The sequence below is a fragment of the Gavialis gangeticus genome, unplaced genomic scaffold (assembly GCF_001723915.1).
Source record: "Gavialis gangeticus isolate Ggan-Ray unplaced genomic scaffold, GavGan_comp1, whole genome shotgun sequence".
Lineage (NCBI taxonomy): Eukaryota > Metazoa > Chordata > Crocodylia > Gavialidae > Gavialis > Gavialis gangeticus.
In genome coordinates this window covers 38,826,289-38,841,976 of record NW_017728997.1, presented here as the reverse complement: position 1 = coordinate 38,841,976, position 15,688 = coordinate 38,826,289, and the positions used below count along the sequence as shown (strand labels likewise).

At 41.5% G+C, this 15,688-nt stretch overlaps 2 protein-coding genes across 2 annotated transcripts in view; one reads left to right on the top strand and one right to left on the bottom strand.

The window, feature by feature from the left end:
• TIMP4 (TIMP metallopeptidase inhibitor 4) overlaps window positions 1-5,738 on the bottom strand; it is a 69,372-nt gene extending 63,634 nt beyond the window's left edge. Inside the window, exon 1 of the mRNA XM_019505085.1 lies at window positions 5,421-5,738. Within this exon, the coding sequence (XP_019360630.1) occupies window positions 5,421-5,550 (130 nt within the window). The 5' untranslated portion in view covers window positions 5,551-5,738. The remainder of the gene's footprint in view (window positions 1-5,420) is intronic.
• Window positions 1-15,688, top strand: part of SYN2 (synapsin II) — a 509,614-nt gene that overhangs the window by 212,164 nt on the left and 281,762 nt on the right. The gene's annotated exons all lie outside the window — the stretch shown is intronic.

Below are 15,688 nucleotides of genomic sequence, written 5' to 3'. Positions count from 1 at the left end.
AACTACTTCACAGTTAGGGCGGCTAGGAGCTGGAACCAACTTCCAAGGGAAGTGGTGCTGGCCCCTACCCTGGGGGTCTTTAAGAAGAGGCTGGATGCCTACCTGGCTGGACTCATTTGAGTCCCGTTTTTGTTTTGGGGTTTTGTTGTTCTCCCGCCCTGGTGGGGGGTCAGGCTAGAAGATCTACTAGGTCCCTTCCGACCCTAAATCTATGAAACTATGAAACTATGAAATCAGAACCCTATGAAGTGATTCAGAGAGATTCAGAGATTTGGACATAGAGACAGTTTTATATGTTTTTTCTACATACCTCTAGGTAGCAGGTGGCTTGTGAGTCCTGCGATGCTGGGGTGCATAGAGTGTCCCACAGAAGCATGGGGGCTCCCCAGCACACTTGTCAGCAGACCTAAAAGTGGACCAGAAGCACTTTCAGTCCACCTCCAGGTCCACCTGTGAGCATGCTGGGATGCCTCCCCGCACCCGCCTGGCTCAGTGACTGGTGCTTCCTGGGTCTGGGTGGGGGACCTGGGGTCCCCCTGTGGCCAATTACTGAGCCGGGGAGGGGGGCGCGGGAGCCCCTTGTGCGCTCCCCGGAAGACCTGGAAGTGGACCAAAGTACTTCCAGTCCACTTCTGGGTTCACCGCTGAGCATGTGGAAAGCCCCCCGCACTCCTGTGGGATACTCCATGCACTGCAGCATCGCAGCAATCAAAAGCCACGCCTGCTATTTCAAGGTATGTAGAAAAAACTTTTAAAACTGTGTCTATGTCTGAATCACTGATTCTCCAAATCATCGAATCTTCAGATTTGGCCGAATCAAATCAGGGACAGTGATCCGAATCAATGAATCAAATCACTGACCCTGATTTGGGCCGAATCCTAATCAAATAGGGCCCACTTCTCACACCCCTAGCTATTACCATTCATACGGATACTAAAGCTCTGAATGTGCAAATACGTTTTATGCATATTCTTAACTTTGCTCAATGACTTATTATCCACCCTGTACCTCACCATGAGGTAAATTTATCCCACTATGAGGTAAATTTAGAGTAGAGGTTAGCCATATATTATTAGCAAAACATAAAACCTGTTTTACAGTCATTGTAATTACTTCTTGTTCTAAATTTGAAATATTTCTGATAAATTTTCCCAAGTTGCATACAGTGACAATGGCTTGGTATTTTTTCTCTCTCAAGTAGAGCTGCTGTCCACATTGACACTGAAAAATGACTTTCAGTGAAAAAATGGGTGTTTCGTAGTAACTTTACACAAAAGAAAAATGTAGTGAGTGAGGGGCTTGCAAAAATAAAAAGAAATAGAATAGTGAAGGTTTTCACTTGAAATTCAGTGAAATAGAAATGGCCTATTGTCACTTCAGAACACTCCTACCAGAGCTGACTGGAAATTGCTTTGGTAGGCTTAATACTTACCATTATTTTTAAATGTGAAATAATTTAGTAAAATTTGGCACTGTTTTGCAATACCAGGTCTCAATGGACATATAAGGATTTTAATTAGCTTAAAATGCTGACAAGCTTCAGCCATAAGGCCTCCTACAGAGAAATGCTGCTTCAATAAATCTCTGGAAGTCTGTATAAAAATATGTGTGTGTGCCAAAAATCTGTCATTTCTATTACTGTGTAAGGCTAACTGCTTGAATAAAAATATTGTTTCCATTATATAAAGAAAAGAACTGTTTAACCAAGAATTGAGCTAACTTCAAAGATAGGGAATCCAATATTCTATAGATGGCAAGTGCAAAAATATTTACTACAACCAAAAACCCAGCAAAATATTTACTATTTACCCAAATGATCAACTTTTTCTTGTTTACTGCCTCACCAAACACGCACGGTACATTACAACAATAGCAAGAACCACCTTTTAAAGAAAGCTGAGGTTTATACTGTCTTTTTAAGTCTATACATGTTAATATTTCAAAAATACTTTTTCTGCACAGCGCATTAATGATTGTGATTTTTCACCATGAAACTCAATTTAAATGCTCACTAAGGATGCACTCCTGACCAACTGTAGTCATTGGAAAAAATATCATTGGCTGCCTTGGGTCCAACTTGCTGTTAGACTGAGCTTACTTCAAGCCTGAAACCTCTGGTCCTTTCTCTGCTCCTTTCTATCAGATGCATTTGAAGATATTAGTACCATACAATGGAGGTATTTGTACCATGTTGTTTACCTAAAAACAAACCTTTCCAATTCTGACAGGTATTTTGGAACCGTGGAAGCTAGCCTTGAATACAGACTTGTTTTGATTTAATTTAAAGAATGGTAATAATTTTAGTACTGCATGGCATTTAGCATTAGTCAATTCTTATCATCACCCTGGTCTGAGACACCAATCTCTTCTGAGAGTGCTGCTAACCCTCAAGCTGCTGAAAACACTAAGCACATTCCTGAAGGACCACCACAACCTTCAGGAATGAGCCACAAATGAGTAAGGACTTATCCTTTTCTAAAACTGAGGACATCTGGCTGCAAAATGCATGACCCCTCATGGGAATTGTTGAGTACCCTCCTCTTCCATTGAAGTAAAATATGAGGTAAGGTCTTCAGCAGCTTAAAGTTGGTGTTCAGTGCCTTACAGCATTTGTGTCTCACAGATTGAAGGAGATTAAATAATTAGCCCAGGGCCACACGTGAAGTCAGTAGCTGTGGTCGCATTTGTACAGAACCTACTAACCTATCACACTACCCCCTTTTGTGTATCCATGACTGGCATTTATTAAATTCTCACATTCTCCCAGTGTGTCATCCTCTTGCATGCAAGTGGCAGGATCAGAGACTGCCTCTCACTCTAGAACTGTCAGAAAGTCTGTGATTTGTACTAAGTTACTTGCACTGTTTGGTAGCTATGGTTGTTTAGAAAAAGGCAGTGTGAAGCCACAAAACCCCCTGACAGGAAAAGACGAAGTGTCACACCACTAATCACATGGACAAAAGTTACAGTGAAAAGTGCTTGGCCCAGACTTAATTAATTTCTCTGCTTGTTTCTTCTTGGGGATCCAGCTGAATGCTGAGGTTTCTGAGTGGCCTCACACATTCAGCTAGTGGCTGGAGTCAGGTCTGTTGATTTAACTCTCTCTACCACCACCCCTCCACCCATTCCATTTGGAAATGACCTGAGGGAAAGAAAACTGGATTGTAGAAAGGAACTGAAGTTGAAAGATAATTACGTCAGTATAGGCCGTTCTTTGTGCTATATAAATAGGACAGGTTGAGGTATTGCCTCACTGTAAAACATATAGGCATTGCACTGTTTGTGTCTGTTTAACAGAGATTCACCTCTTTTGTATTCTGCAAAGTCTCTGTAATTGAATGATTAACATGTACATCATTGAAAAACTGCAATTCTGGTTTAGTGTTGAAATCTTAACTTGGACTGGATTAGTCCCTTCAAAGTTAAAGGTTAAATTTCCATCACATCAGTGACTGAGGCAGCAGGCTCTACATTTTGTTATTACAAATATCTGGAATTATATAAACACTAAAATAAAATTATCTTTAACATTTAATAATATTTAAAACAAAACAGAGATTAAAAGTATTCTTGCGTGTGTATTTGATATGGGATGAAATGTGCTGTGCCTTGGTTAAACAGTCTAGCAGAGAGTGGAAAGGGCTGACCACTAGGAGCTAACCGTAACTTCCTGATTCAAATCCACCTGGCCCCAGTGTATAATAGTGCTGCAGGGAATTCTCCAATGCCCTGTCCATAAAACTCCCCCAGTACATCTCCTTCCTCTTACATTGTGGGTGGAGGATAGTGTAGAACAGCCTTTGCCAGATTTGTCAGTAGAGACTTCCCCAGCCCACAGTGAGTTCTTCACTGGTCTTTCCCTGCCACTTTGCAATGCTTATATGGTGCATCATTGCTCTAGCAAACCAAACAGTCCTCTTGGCTTATAGAAATTATAGCATGTATATGGATATTTATTCAATATATAAATGTATCTAGTTACAGTACTTATAAAAGCAACTTCAAGTGGTAAACACTAAACAAAGGGCCCTTGTGTTCATGGTCCATTTAGTATCAGTGGGACTGTGTGTGTTAGTAAGTGCTTGAGGATCAATATCAAATACAATGTAATTTACTTTTCTGCCCCTAATACTTAATCATAATAAAGAGCAAGGGAGACCCCCTGTTTATAAAAGATATTTTTGGAAATGTGAACCTTGTAATTTCCCTTAACCTAATGGAATACTTTAAGTAATAAGTATCTTGAGTTCTTTTTCTAATGCTGGATGTTTGTCAAATAAACAATATAAGTTGATTGTTGAAAAAAAGGGTGTTTGCAACAACTTTTTCAATGCAGAGGACAAATAGTGTAGTATAATAATTTTTAAGCAGTAAGTAACCTGAAATTTCCACACCTCAGATAACCCTAATCTGGGATGTTTGGTATAGGTAACTTAATAAAAGGACTGCTTAACAAAAACAGATTAAAAAAACAATTTAACTGATGGCCATAAACAGAGCTTAGAGTCTGTCATGGCTACAAAGAATTTCTGTCAGTGTATAAAAGCAATTAATCAGTATGCAGAAGGTATTGCCTACCCCATAGAGATGCTAATTTTGCGACACTTTGGAAACTCATGTTCTACATTTACTGTTCACACAGGATAGAAGCTAACTAGCCACAGCTTGAACTAATGAAATCAAAAGACTACAAAATGTCACATTTTCTTATCCCCATGTTGTCTAATTTTGAGATCTTTCATTTTTCTATATGTTGATTAGATATCATGAAACACAGCGATCTTAGGACTAGAAAGTGAAATGTAGTACAGAATTCCTGTGGCTAATCTGTCTATAGATAAAAAGGCCTATCCTTACCTGCTAAAATTGTTGTTGCAAAATGGAAAAAAACCCAAACCTTATTATAGTACATCACAAATCAACTGATTTAAATACATATCCTCACTGGATTTCACAGAGAGCTGTGGCAGCTAGTTATTCCTAAAACATACATACATAATTTCTGTATTACATATTTATATATAATTTCCTATTCTATATATTTAACGTAGCTGGAATTATTTGTCAGTGACAATATTTTCCTGTTCACTTGGAAAGCTAATATAGAAGTTTTTTCTTGCATTTTAAAAGGTACTAATTTAATACAGCAGCTAATTCAACAATGTATAGTCTTGAATATTTACTGAAAAAGCAAGGGAAACAGAACAGCTACTAACAAATATCAGATACATTTTAAAATGCATTATCTTATATACCTGTCTCATTAAATGATAACACTCTGCTTTTAAACCTTTTCAGTGAATAATCTATTTTGTTAAATGTATTCCCTAGAGAGTTGAACAAAAAATATCACAGCACTTAATTTAGTTACATTTACTTTCTTACCGACAACGTTGAAAGTATAGCTGTTATGACTCACCTAAAGCAGAATCACAGATTAGCTGCTGTGGATGTGCAGGGGCACAGCTGCATGCCTCTACCAGCTCCTGAATTCTGAGGGTCAGAAGAAGCAGCACTGAAAACAACAAGGTACTGAGTACAGAGTTCATGCTGCCTTAACCACGTTTAACTGGCCAGCTAAAGAAGATATTCTCTCACTAGTGATCTTACATCTAAATTTCCTAATGTCTGTCTGATTTCTTCCTTGTGAAGTTCGATTTCAACAGACTTAGATGGTTAGAAAAGCCCTCTAATGCTCAGACTGAGTATATGCTAATGATAACTGACTTCTAATTTCCTGGACATAGGACCCTCTTATTTATGGCCCTGACACTAACTAGTAACCCCGCCTTCCTTTAAGGAAAAAGCACATCATTGGTGAAAATACTGTATGACAGGCTTATTGTACCAAAAGAGATGTTACCTTAGTGGGTTGCATCACAATATTGTTGTTATGAGTCAGTGTGACTATTAATAATCAAAAGCTTTAAAAAAATCTTTTTCATATTTCTGCAGTTGATTTCTGCTCTGTAGGAGAATAGAGATTAATAAAATAATCTGATAAACTTCATGCCAATGTTAATAAAGAAAAAGTTCTGCCACCTTCCCTATCATGGCCAATGTAAACAACATATGTAAAAGTAATCCTGACATCCTTGTTTCAGCTCTGGTTACATTTACAGCCCTGGATCTTCCCCTGTTCCTCCCTACATTTTCTTGAAATAACTTCCCTGTTTTCAGGTTGTATAGAACTTTATTTATAAAGAGAAATGTTTCAATGCCATGTATGTAAGCTTTGACAACTGGTCACTACAAGCATTACCAATTTAAAAATAAAAGCAGCAATATAAGCCATTTTTCTGCTACTTCAGCATACATTTAATTTGAAATAACAACAAAAATACCCCTGTGATAAATGTTCCGGGTTGACCCCTTATTCTGCAGTCCTGATTTTACAAATCTTAATCAATAGGTATGCCCTTTCTGCTAGCTACTACGAGTCCATAGGCTCCCTGGACTCAGTAGGCACATAGAAAAAATAGTTTAATTCCAGAAATCAAGAGCCCTCATCTCTTACCTACAAACCTTTTACTCCTATAATCTGCTGGATTTTTTCACAGCCTGTATATGTGAATTTCTACTGCCCTTATAATAGATGGTTTCTCATGCAAAGAGCACATTAAGGTCTGAGCAGAGAGGATGGTGATGTATATACAATTTGAGAAGAACTTGTATATAAGCTACAGGGGTGTAATTTATAGCCATATTTTGTTCTAAGGACATAGGCAGACAAGGTGCTTTGGGTGAATCTTATATCTTTTATTAGACCAACTTAAATAGTTGGCAGAAAATATTTAGCAAGCTTTCGGGTTTAAAAACCCTTCGTCAGGCTGAGGAAGTCTCTGCAGTTGGTGTGTGCTCTTCCTGGATGGAATGAAGAGTAGAGAAGCCAGAGGCGGGTCTGATATGCGTACAAGACAGGCAGTCAGTGAAGATGTAAACTGAGGAGTCAGTGGGTGACAGAGTGAAAAAAGGGGGGTGAATGTAGCAGATTAATAGTGGAGAGGTACCTGGGGAGTCAGATGTCATGCAGGTTATAATGTTCATAAATCCAAGGTCTATATTTAGTCCATGATTTTTTTGTATCCAGGAGACTGATGAAGTGGAGTTCATAGGCTCGTCTCTGGGAAGCATTTTGTAAGTTTCTTTGAGGATTAGAACTGCGAGATGGGAGAGCAAGTGGTTTTCTTGCGAGAAATGAGCCCCCACAGGTATTCTTGACTTTGATAGATTTCCGGTGTGCATTCATTCTGGTGCGCAGTTGTAGTTTGGTGTCTCCTGCGTATTTTCCATCAGAGCATTTGGTACATTGGATGAGATATTTTACATTTCTGGAGGTGCGGCTGTAAGATGCAGGGATGCTGATGTTTCTGTTGTGGGGTGTAATAATTGTGGGGGTGGTGGAGATGTGTTGGCAGGTTTTGCATTTCTTGTCATGGCATGGTCTGGATCCTTTTGGTATGTTCTGGGCCTAAGGAAGTTTGCTTCTGGTGATAAGGTTAGCGAGGTTCGGTGCTTGTTTGAAGGCTAGGATGCATCTCTTTAAGAATAGGGTCTCTTTCTAGTATGGGTTGCAATTTGAGGATTTTCCGTATGCGTTCGAGGGAAGGGTGATATGTCATAACCAGCGGTGTGTGATTCGTGGAGGTGGGGGGAGTTCTGTACTGCAGCAGTTCTTCACATGGTATCCAGCTGGCTCTTTCAAATGTGTGATCTATCTCTCTGGAGGAGTGTCCTTGTTGGGGGAAAGCCTTTTTAAGATTGATGAGGTGACTTAAAATAGAAGCCCTTAAAGAAAAACAGTTTATCACACTGGACCACATCTTTCTCCACCTGTTAGATACCTAAGTGGTCTTAGGTGCCTAGGAATGATCCTGTTCCACACTGCTTGAATCTTTGAGAAACAGTTAATGCAAAAGGCATCGTCCTCATCCTTGCTGCTTTTTGTGATTTAGTGTTACGAGTCAAATGCTTACAGAACTAGGTGCACTAACATTTTTTCAGGGGCTTGGGCAGGGTGAAACAGAATTGCATGTGGTTGCCAAATCATTTAACACTTATGAACTTTAATTCTGAACAGTAGGTGCTGAAAGTGACAGTGTGATAGTTGTTTAGTGGTCTATAAAAAAAGAAAAGATTTGATTGACAGGTTCCTAGAGGACCTGAGAACTCGTATTGCCAATGGCACTGACACTATTAGCGACCATCTTAGCAAAGTTCAAAGACTGAATAAATCTAGAGGATGAAGAATCTTCCCCTAACAATAGTTAATTAGGACACCTTGGTGTTGTGTGCCAGCATGTGTATATTGGCATTTTACTGGTGCTAGACTTTTGTGTCTAATGCTGTCAGTCTAGTAGCTTACTAAAAGCACTTAGAGTAAAAGCTTGTAAGTCAGGGACGTTTGTACACATAATGGGGGGTTAATCCCCAAGGTTTTATTATATGCCCCGTAAATTGAAACAGTGGGTTTTTAATTGAAACCCACCGATTCAATTTTTCAGTCATGTTATGGTGAGGGGCCTGATCCTTTTTTTCTTTTCAGTGGAGCCTATCCACGGCCAGGGGGTGTGCTGCCAGCAAGCTAAGTGGCCTCTGAGCTGCAGGGGGCCCCCCAATCCCTCCCTCCACAGTGGTAGCACCCCCCAGGATGCCCAATCAGACTGCTAATGGGCTGGGTGCTGCACCAGCTTGGAAGTAGCACATAGCCTGATCCAACTCTTCCCTGAGCCCACCAGGGCTTCCAGCACCCCATGCACTGTCCCTGCCACCTCCCTACCACCTGGGACTGCCCAGAAAAAGTCTGGCTTGCCTCTGGGGCAGCATGGGGAAGTGGCAGGAGAGCAGCTGGCTGTTTTGGTGGCTGGAGAAGGTTACAGGGATGGCACGCAGGGCATTGGAAGCCCACCAAGCCCGATCTTCCCTTATCCTGCTCAGGCTTCTAGCACTCCATGCATTGTCCTTACTGCCTTCTCCAGTTGCTAGGACACCCAGCTGCCCTCCTGCTGCCTTCCCATGCTGCCCCAGGGGAAACCCACCCATTTCTGGATGCTCACAAGGAGCAGGAAGGCAGTAGGAACAGTGTATGAGGCACTGGAAGCCCCTGCAGGCTCAGGGAAGAGTTGGATCTGGTGGGTGCTGGCTCTGAGCTGAGGCAGCATCCGGCTCGCTAGCAGCCTGTCTGGGGAACACCACCACCACCGAAGGAAGGACTGGGGCCCTTGCAGCTCAGGAGCTGCTCAACCCATCGGCAGCTTGCACCCCAGCCACAGGACAGGCAGGCAGGCTCTACCAAAAAAAAAGGGATCTAGCCCCTTGCCACTTCTGCCTTCAGCAGGTGTCTGCTGAAGGCAGAAGCAGTGAGGGGCCCAATCTTTTTTTTCCTGAAGAGCCTGCCCACCTCCAGATGTAGTTTAGTTTGGAATGATGCAAAATCATGTAAAACTCTCCAAACCTGCACACATGTAATGTGCGATGCCATAAAGCCACACACATTACATTTTTGTCATATGTATATTGTGACGACCGTCACATGTACAAGTGCCCCAGAAGATTAAAATAATGTATGTAAATAAATAAAAGTAAAATCATTACTATATTCTAATAGGGGCATTAGATTTTTATGTTAGACTGAGCATAAATCTTGCTACAGAAATATAAACATAATAAACATAAAAAGAGAATCTTACGTTTTAATAATCCTTAAATTGTTCTGTTCGGAAGTATGTTAATTGTGCGAGTACAATAACTATTTATTTTTATTATAATCTTACATATTGTCTGAAGGTGCTCTTGGTGCAATCCTATTAGACCTTTAAGAGAATCTTTCAATGCCAACTGTGCATAGGTGATATTTTTAAAGTGTGGTAATGATTGGAAAAGTGAGTGACTATAGATGAGGGCTGTTTTCATGTAACAAAAGTGCTTCCGGCTTTTGTTCTCCATAGGGCTAGTTGAGTCCAATATAGTGTGAAAACCACAAAACATAGTAGCATAGAATTCAGGCAACAATTTACAACTACTCAGATGTAACCTCTATCATAAGCAAAAACTATACATCTTGGACAAGATTTTCTAAAGTAATTTTTGATTTGGATAACTCAGTTCTCAGGATGGTCAACATGAAATGCCAGAAAGGATCTAATTTTGCAGATTTTGCTTTCTGAAACTCAAGACACCTGTAGTATCACAAAAGTTGGGTAGCGCAACATTGAGGTGCTTGAAAATCCTTCCAAATTTTATCGACTGCTATTTTTGCTTTCTCCCCTCTCCTCCAAAGTGTGTCATTCACAAGGGGGGGTTTTTTTGGTTTTTTTAAACAGTGTTTCATATAAAATATAGATATGCAGAAGATCTTAAAAAATAGGGCTGGAAAGGACCCAAAGAAGAAGTTACTTAGTCCTGGTCTAAAGGCAGAATCAACATACCTAAACCATTCTTACAAATGTTTGTCTAGCCTTTTCTTAAATATCTCCAATGATAGAGATTCTATATTCTCTGGCTCTGGAAACCTATTACTTTTATAATGCTATTTATATGCCCTTCTTTGGCATCCTTTCATCTACAGGAGACAGTGGATATTGAAGCCTATGATGTAAATGGTTTGGAATGTCTCATGTGACTGAATAGTCCAATCTCACAGTTGCATGATCTGTGGCAGTGGTTACAAATGTATATGTCATGGTTGGGTGGTTTAGGAGTTGCTTGCTTCCTGTGGGCTCTTTTCTCTCTAAGCTGTTAGAGCCAATTTCTGTCATGGACTTTGATGCCCTGGTGGAGTCAATGACGCCACTTGTTACAATCACTTGCCAAGGTTTTCCATTGATCAGGATTGATTCCAGATGCCTTTGTATCTCATTTGCATGTGTCTTTGTAGTGAAGCTTGGGGCATCCTGTTGTACTTGTTTCCTCTAATAGTTCCCTGTATCACATATCCTTGGGTATGCATCCATCTTCTGATCTACTCAGATGGGCTAGCCAGCGCAGTTGTCTGTGTTTGAGTAGGGCTGTAACACTTGGTAAATTTGCCCTTTGAAGAACTTCTGCATTGTTAATTTTATCTTGCCATTTGATGTTGAGTGTGTGGTGTAAACAGTGCAGGTGGGAGCTGTTTAACTTTTTCTCTTGATGTACATAAGTTATCATGTTTCCCCACCATACAGGAGAGTGCTGAGCATGCAAGCCTTGTGCACTAGCATTTTGGTCTTGATGGTAAGCTTTGAGTTGTTCCATGCTCTTTTAGTTAGTCTGCTGAAGGTGGTGGCAGCCTTTCCAATGCGAACATTAAATTCTTTATCCAGTGAGAGATTGGTAGTCATTGTAGAACCTAGGTAGCTGAACTTTTGTACTACTGCTAGCTGGTTCTCATTAAGGATGATCAATGGATCTGGTGGAACTCGCTATCCTAGTGCAACTGTTTTCTTTATGCTGATGGTGAGAGCAAATGCCTGGCAAGCTCTTGAGAGGTGATCCATAAGTTCTTGTAGTAGGTCTTCATCATGGGTTATAAGGGTAGCATCATCAGTAAATAGAAGCTCCCTGATAAGCACTATCAGAACCAAACAGATGCCTGCAGCTGCTTTGGCTGGATGTAGACTTTCCATTCCAAGGGCTAAAAGATGTTGCCCAGCCTGTCTAGGAGTTTTGGAAGACACTATTCATTATTTTGAAATGTCCTCTATATAACAAAATAAGGAGAAAGTATTTATCACTGTTCTTGCAGAAATTGACATACTTCTTGTTAGACCGTGGCTCCATACAGCCTAACAGCTGGGAAGACAACGGATCGGTGCACACATTGGTTCTTCCAACAGCTTTATTCAAAATGGAGGCAGCTTTGGCCAAGCTCCAACAAACTGGGGAGTGGCCGCAAACAATAGTTCTTTCCATATTTATACCCCTTGGTTTATGCTTATTAACATTTACCCCACCTTTGTCCTTCCTTTGTTCTACCCTTATTCCTACCCATCTTAAGCTCCACCTCTGTTTACTGTTTATTTCATTAGCATGGAATTACCCATGCATTTCACTTATTTACATGTCTTTTTGCTATAAGCACACACATAAGACCCTGACCCCCGCTTCTCTTGGTCACTTGTGGTCTTCTGCTGATTTCTTCACCATCTCCACGGTCTTGCTTCTGCTTTATCTCCTAACGATAGCCAGTGGTCTGCATCCTGTTTTTCTTACACAATGAGCTATATATCTTGCATCAGTACTATTGTTAGGAAAATGCTTGCCTAAGTGTCTTGCAATGTTACTTTTAACATATCATTTTGCCTTGTGGTTAGCCACTCTGCCTTTTATTCAGCTGTAAATCCAGTGCTCCCCAAGATCCAAATACTGTCACCCTAACACTTCTCAAATAGAGATAAATTAATATGGCTTCTACAGCAAATAGACTCATATTGAGTCCACCATCTTGCTATTTTTGCTTACAAGGCTGAAGCGATCAGAGCTAAACATCCTTTACTGTTGATATGACCAATAAACTTTATCACTATATTTGTTTTTTACCATCTTAATTGTGGACCTATGCACAACATTTTTATAGATTCGTGATTCCTCCTGAATGACTACTACATCTTCATCTTTCACCAGACCAAGGGGAAAACCACACTAGGTAAAGTAGAGGATGAGCATGGTAGGAATAATCGCCTTCTTACTATTGCCGTAGAATTGGTGTATGATCAGTTAATAAAATTAGACATATACAAGTCAGCAGGACCAGATTATCTTCATCCAAGAGTGCTGAAGGAGCTGGCCAAAGTCATTGAGGAACCCCTGGCAAAATTCTTCCACAACTCATGGTGCTCTGGAGAAGTCCCTGAGGACTGGAAGAGGGCCAGTGTTGTGCACATCCACAAGAAGGGCAGGAGGGAGAAACCGGGTAACTATAGGCCAATCAGCCTAACTTCCATCCTAGGGAAAATCCTAGAAAAGTTCATCAAGGAGTCTGTCTACAGTAAGCTTGCAGAAAGTCAGATTCTGAATGACAGCCAGTATGGCTTCATCAAAGGCAGGTCTTGCCTTACCAACCTCATCTCCTTCAGTTACCAGGTAACTCGCTACCTGGACATGAAATAGCAGGTTGACATTGTATACCTAGCCTTCCAAAAGGCTTTTGATCTATCATCCCACAATGTCCTTGTGAGCAAATTGGAGGATTGTGGGCTTAACTCTGAGACAGTCAGGTGGGTGAGAAACTGGCTGCAAGATAGGGCCCAGAGAGTCATAGTGAACAGATCTGTGTCACCCTGGCGAGAAGTGGGCAATGGTGTCCCATAGGGGTCAGTGCTCAGTCCAGTACTTTTCAACATCTTTACTAATGATTTGGATGTGGGGGTGAAGAGCTCACTGGACAAGTTGGAAGATGAAACCAAATTATGGGAAGCGTGGTCACGCTTGAAGATAGGTTACAGTTACAGGTGGACCTAGACAAGCTAGCAAGCTGAGCGGATCAGAATCTGATGAAGTTCAATGCTGAGAAATGTAAAGTGCTCTACCTTGGAATGAGCAACCTGCAACACACCTACAGGCTTTGTGGCACCAAACTGACTAATATCATGAACGAAAGGGACCTGGGGGTAATAATAGACCACATTATGAATATGAGCTGGCAGTGTGATGCTGTAGCCAGTAGGACAAATAATACTCTGGTATGAATTAGTTGATGCATCTCCAGCAAAGCCAAGGAGGTGATTCTTCTGCTCTACTCAGCACTTGTGAGACCACAGCTGGAGTACTAGGTCCATTTTGGGGCACCACACTTTAAGAAGGACATGGACAAGCTTGAGAGAGTCCAAAGAAGAGCTACCTGTATGAACAGAGTCTTAAAAGGCAAGCCATATGAAGAAAGGCTGAGGGATCTGGGACTCTTCATCCTGAGGAAAAGAAGGCTGAGAGGGGATCAGGTAGCAGCTTACCACTACACTAGGGGAGTACATCAAGGACTCTGTGAGCAACTGTTCACCAGGGCGCCTGTGGGGAAAACCAGGCGTAATGGCCACGAACTCCTGGAAGATCGATTCAGGCTCAACATTACGAAAAACTTCTTCACAGTCAGGGTGTCCAGACTGTGAAATAAGCTGTGGTGTCCAGAGGTGGTGCAATCACCTACCCTGGAAATCTTCAAGAGGAGACTAGACAGTTGCCTTGCTGGGGTCACCTCTGATCCCAGTTATCTTTCCTGCTTGGTGCAGGGGGCTGGACTCAATGATTTTCCAAGGTCCCTTCTGGCCTTACAATCTATTAATCTGATTTATCAGCATATTTGTACTTGATTATGTTAATTCTAGGAGTAGAAATAATGCTTTTCAATAGATTGGCCCTATTTTATTATTATATTTGCATTTCTGTTATTTTTGTTTAAATTTATATTATGGTTGTATGTTGTTTATGTTGTTTTTGGGAGCATGGCTTTCAGCCAGAATCCTTAATAAATTGAAATTGAAATTGAAGTGTGGTGTTCAAAATAGGACACAGCTCTCCAGTATAAAAATGAACTTAAAGATGAAATAAAGGTGGAAAGGAAAAACAACATATATTACATATCTGTGGTTAACAGTAATGGGACTCTTTAGGGTTACACCTATTTTGCTCTGGAGTGAAAATAAAAACCTTAAGAATAGCAAAGAAAATTAATTTTAAAATGATAGAATGGGAACAGAATTGAAACAAAATATAATATCAACATCGTGGCCTTGTGTAGACAAAACAAAAAGCATGTGTGCATAACACTTTAAAGCAGGCTAAATGCTTTTGCACTGCTTTAAGAGTGTCAGTGTTTGCACACCTTGCCGGCATATTATGCATTAATTCCAGCTGCTGTAGGAAATTCAGCAGTGTAATGTGCCTTAAATGACTTGGGGCGCAGCAAACTAAAACCTTTGAGGAGTTTTAGTTTGCTGTTCTACAGCCATGGAGCAAAGCACTGGACTCCATCCAGCTCCACAGCTCTGCAGGAAGCTCTGTAGATAGCCTGGCAACAGTCCGGGAAAGCAGGCTCTGCCGAAGAAAAGCAGTGCACCTGATCTCCCCGCGCTCCCCACCGGAGCTTGCCTGTCTTCCTGAGCTGCATGGGGGCCTGGTGCTTCCCTCTGTGACTGCAGTGAACCCAGGACTGTCCGAGCTGAGTGCCTGTGGGCAGGTGCCACCTGGGGTGGGGCCACCACTGCCATGGAGGTAAGCACCACACCCCCCCTTGCAGCCCTCCCTGCAGCTCCCCTCTGCAACTCCTCCTTCTGGCAGCTCGCTCTCCCCTCCCCACCAGAGAGTCAGGTAAGGTGTGTGCACGACCCAGGGGTTTAATCAGCCCTAAATTGAAGCAGTGTTTTTTAAAACCCACCGCTTCAAGTTGGGGCCCCCATTTCATCTAAACATGCCCAGTGATATTTATATGGAGAGAACCTTTTCATAGAATCATAGAATCAATGAGTCAGAAGGGACCTAGACAGATCATCTAGCTCGACCCCCTGCCATGGGCAGGAAGGAGCACTGGGGGAGGCAGGGATCATAAGACCACAGCCAGGTGCCTATCCAGTCTCTTCTTGAAGATCTCCAGGGAAGGTGAGAGCACCACCTCTCTGGGAAGCCTATTCCAGGCTCTGGCCACCCCTACCGTGAAGTAGTTCTTCCTAATATCTAACCTAAACCTATCCTCCCTCAGCTTGTGGCCATTGTTCCTGG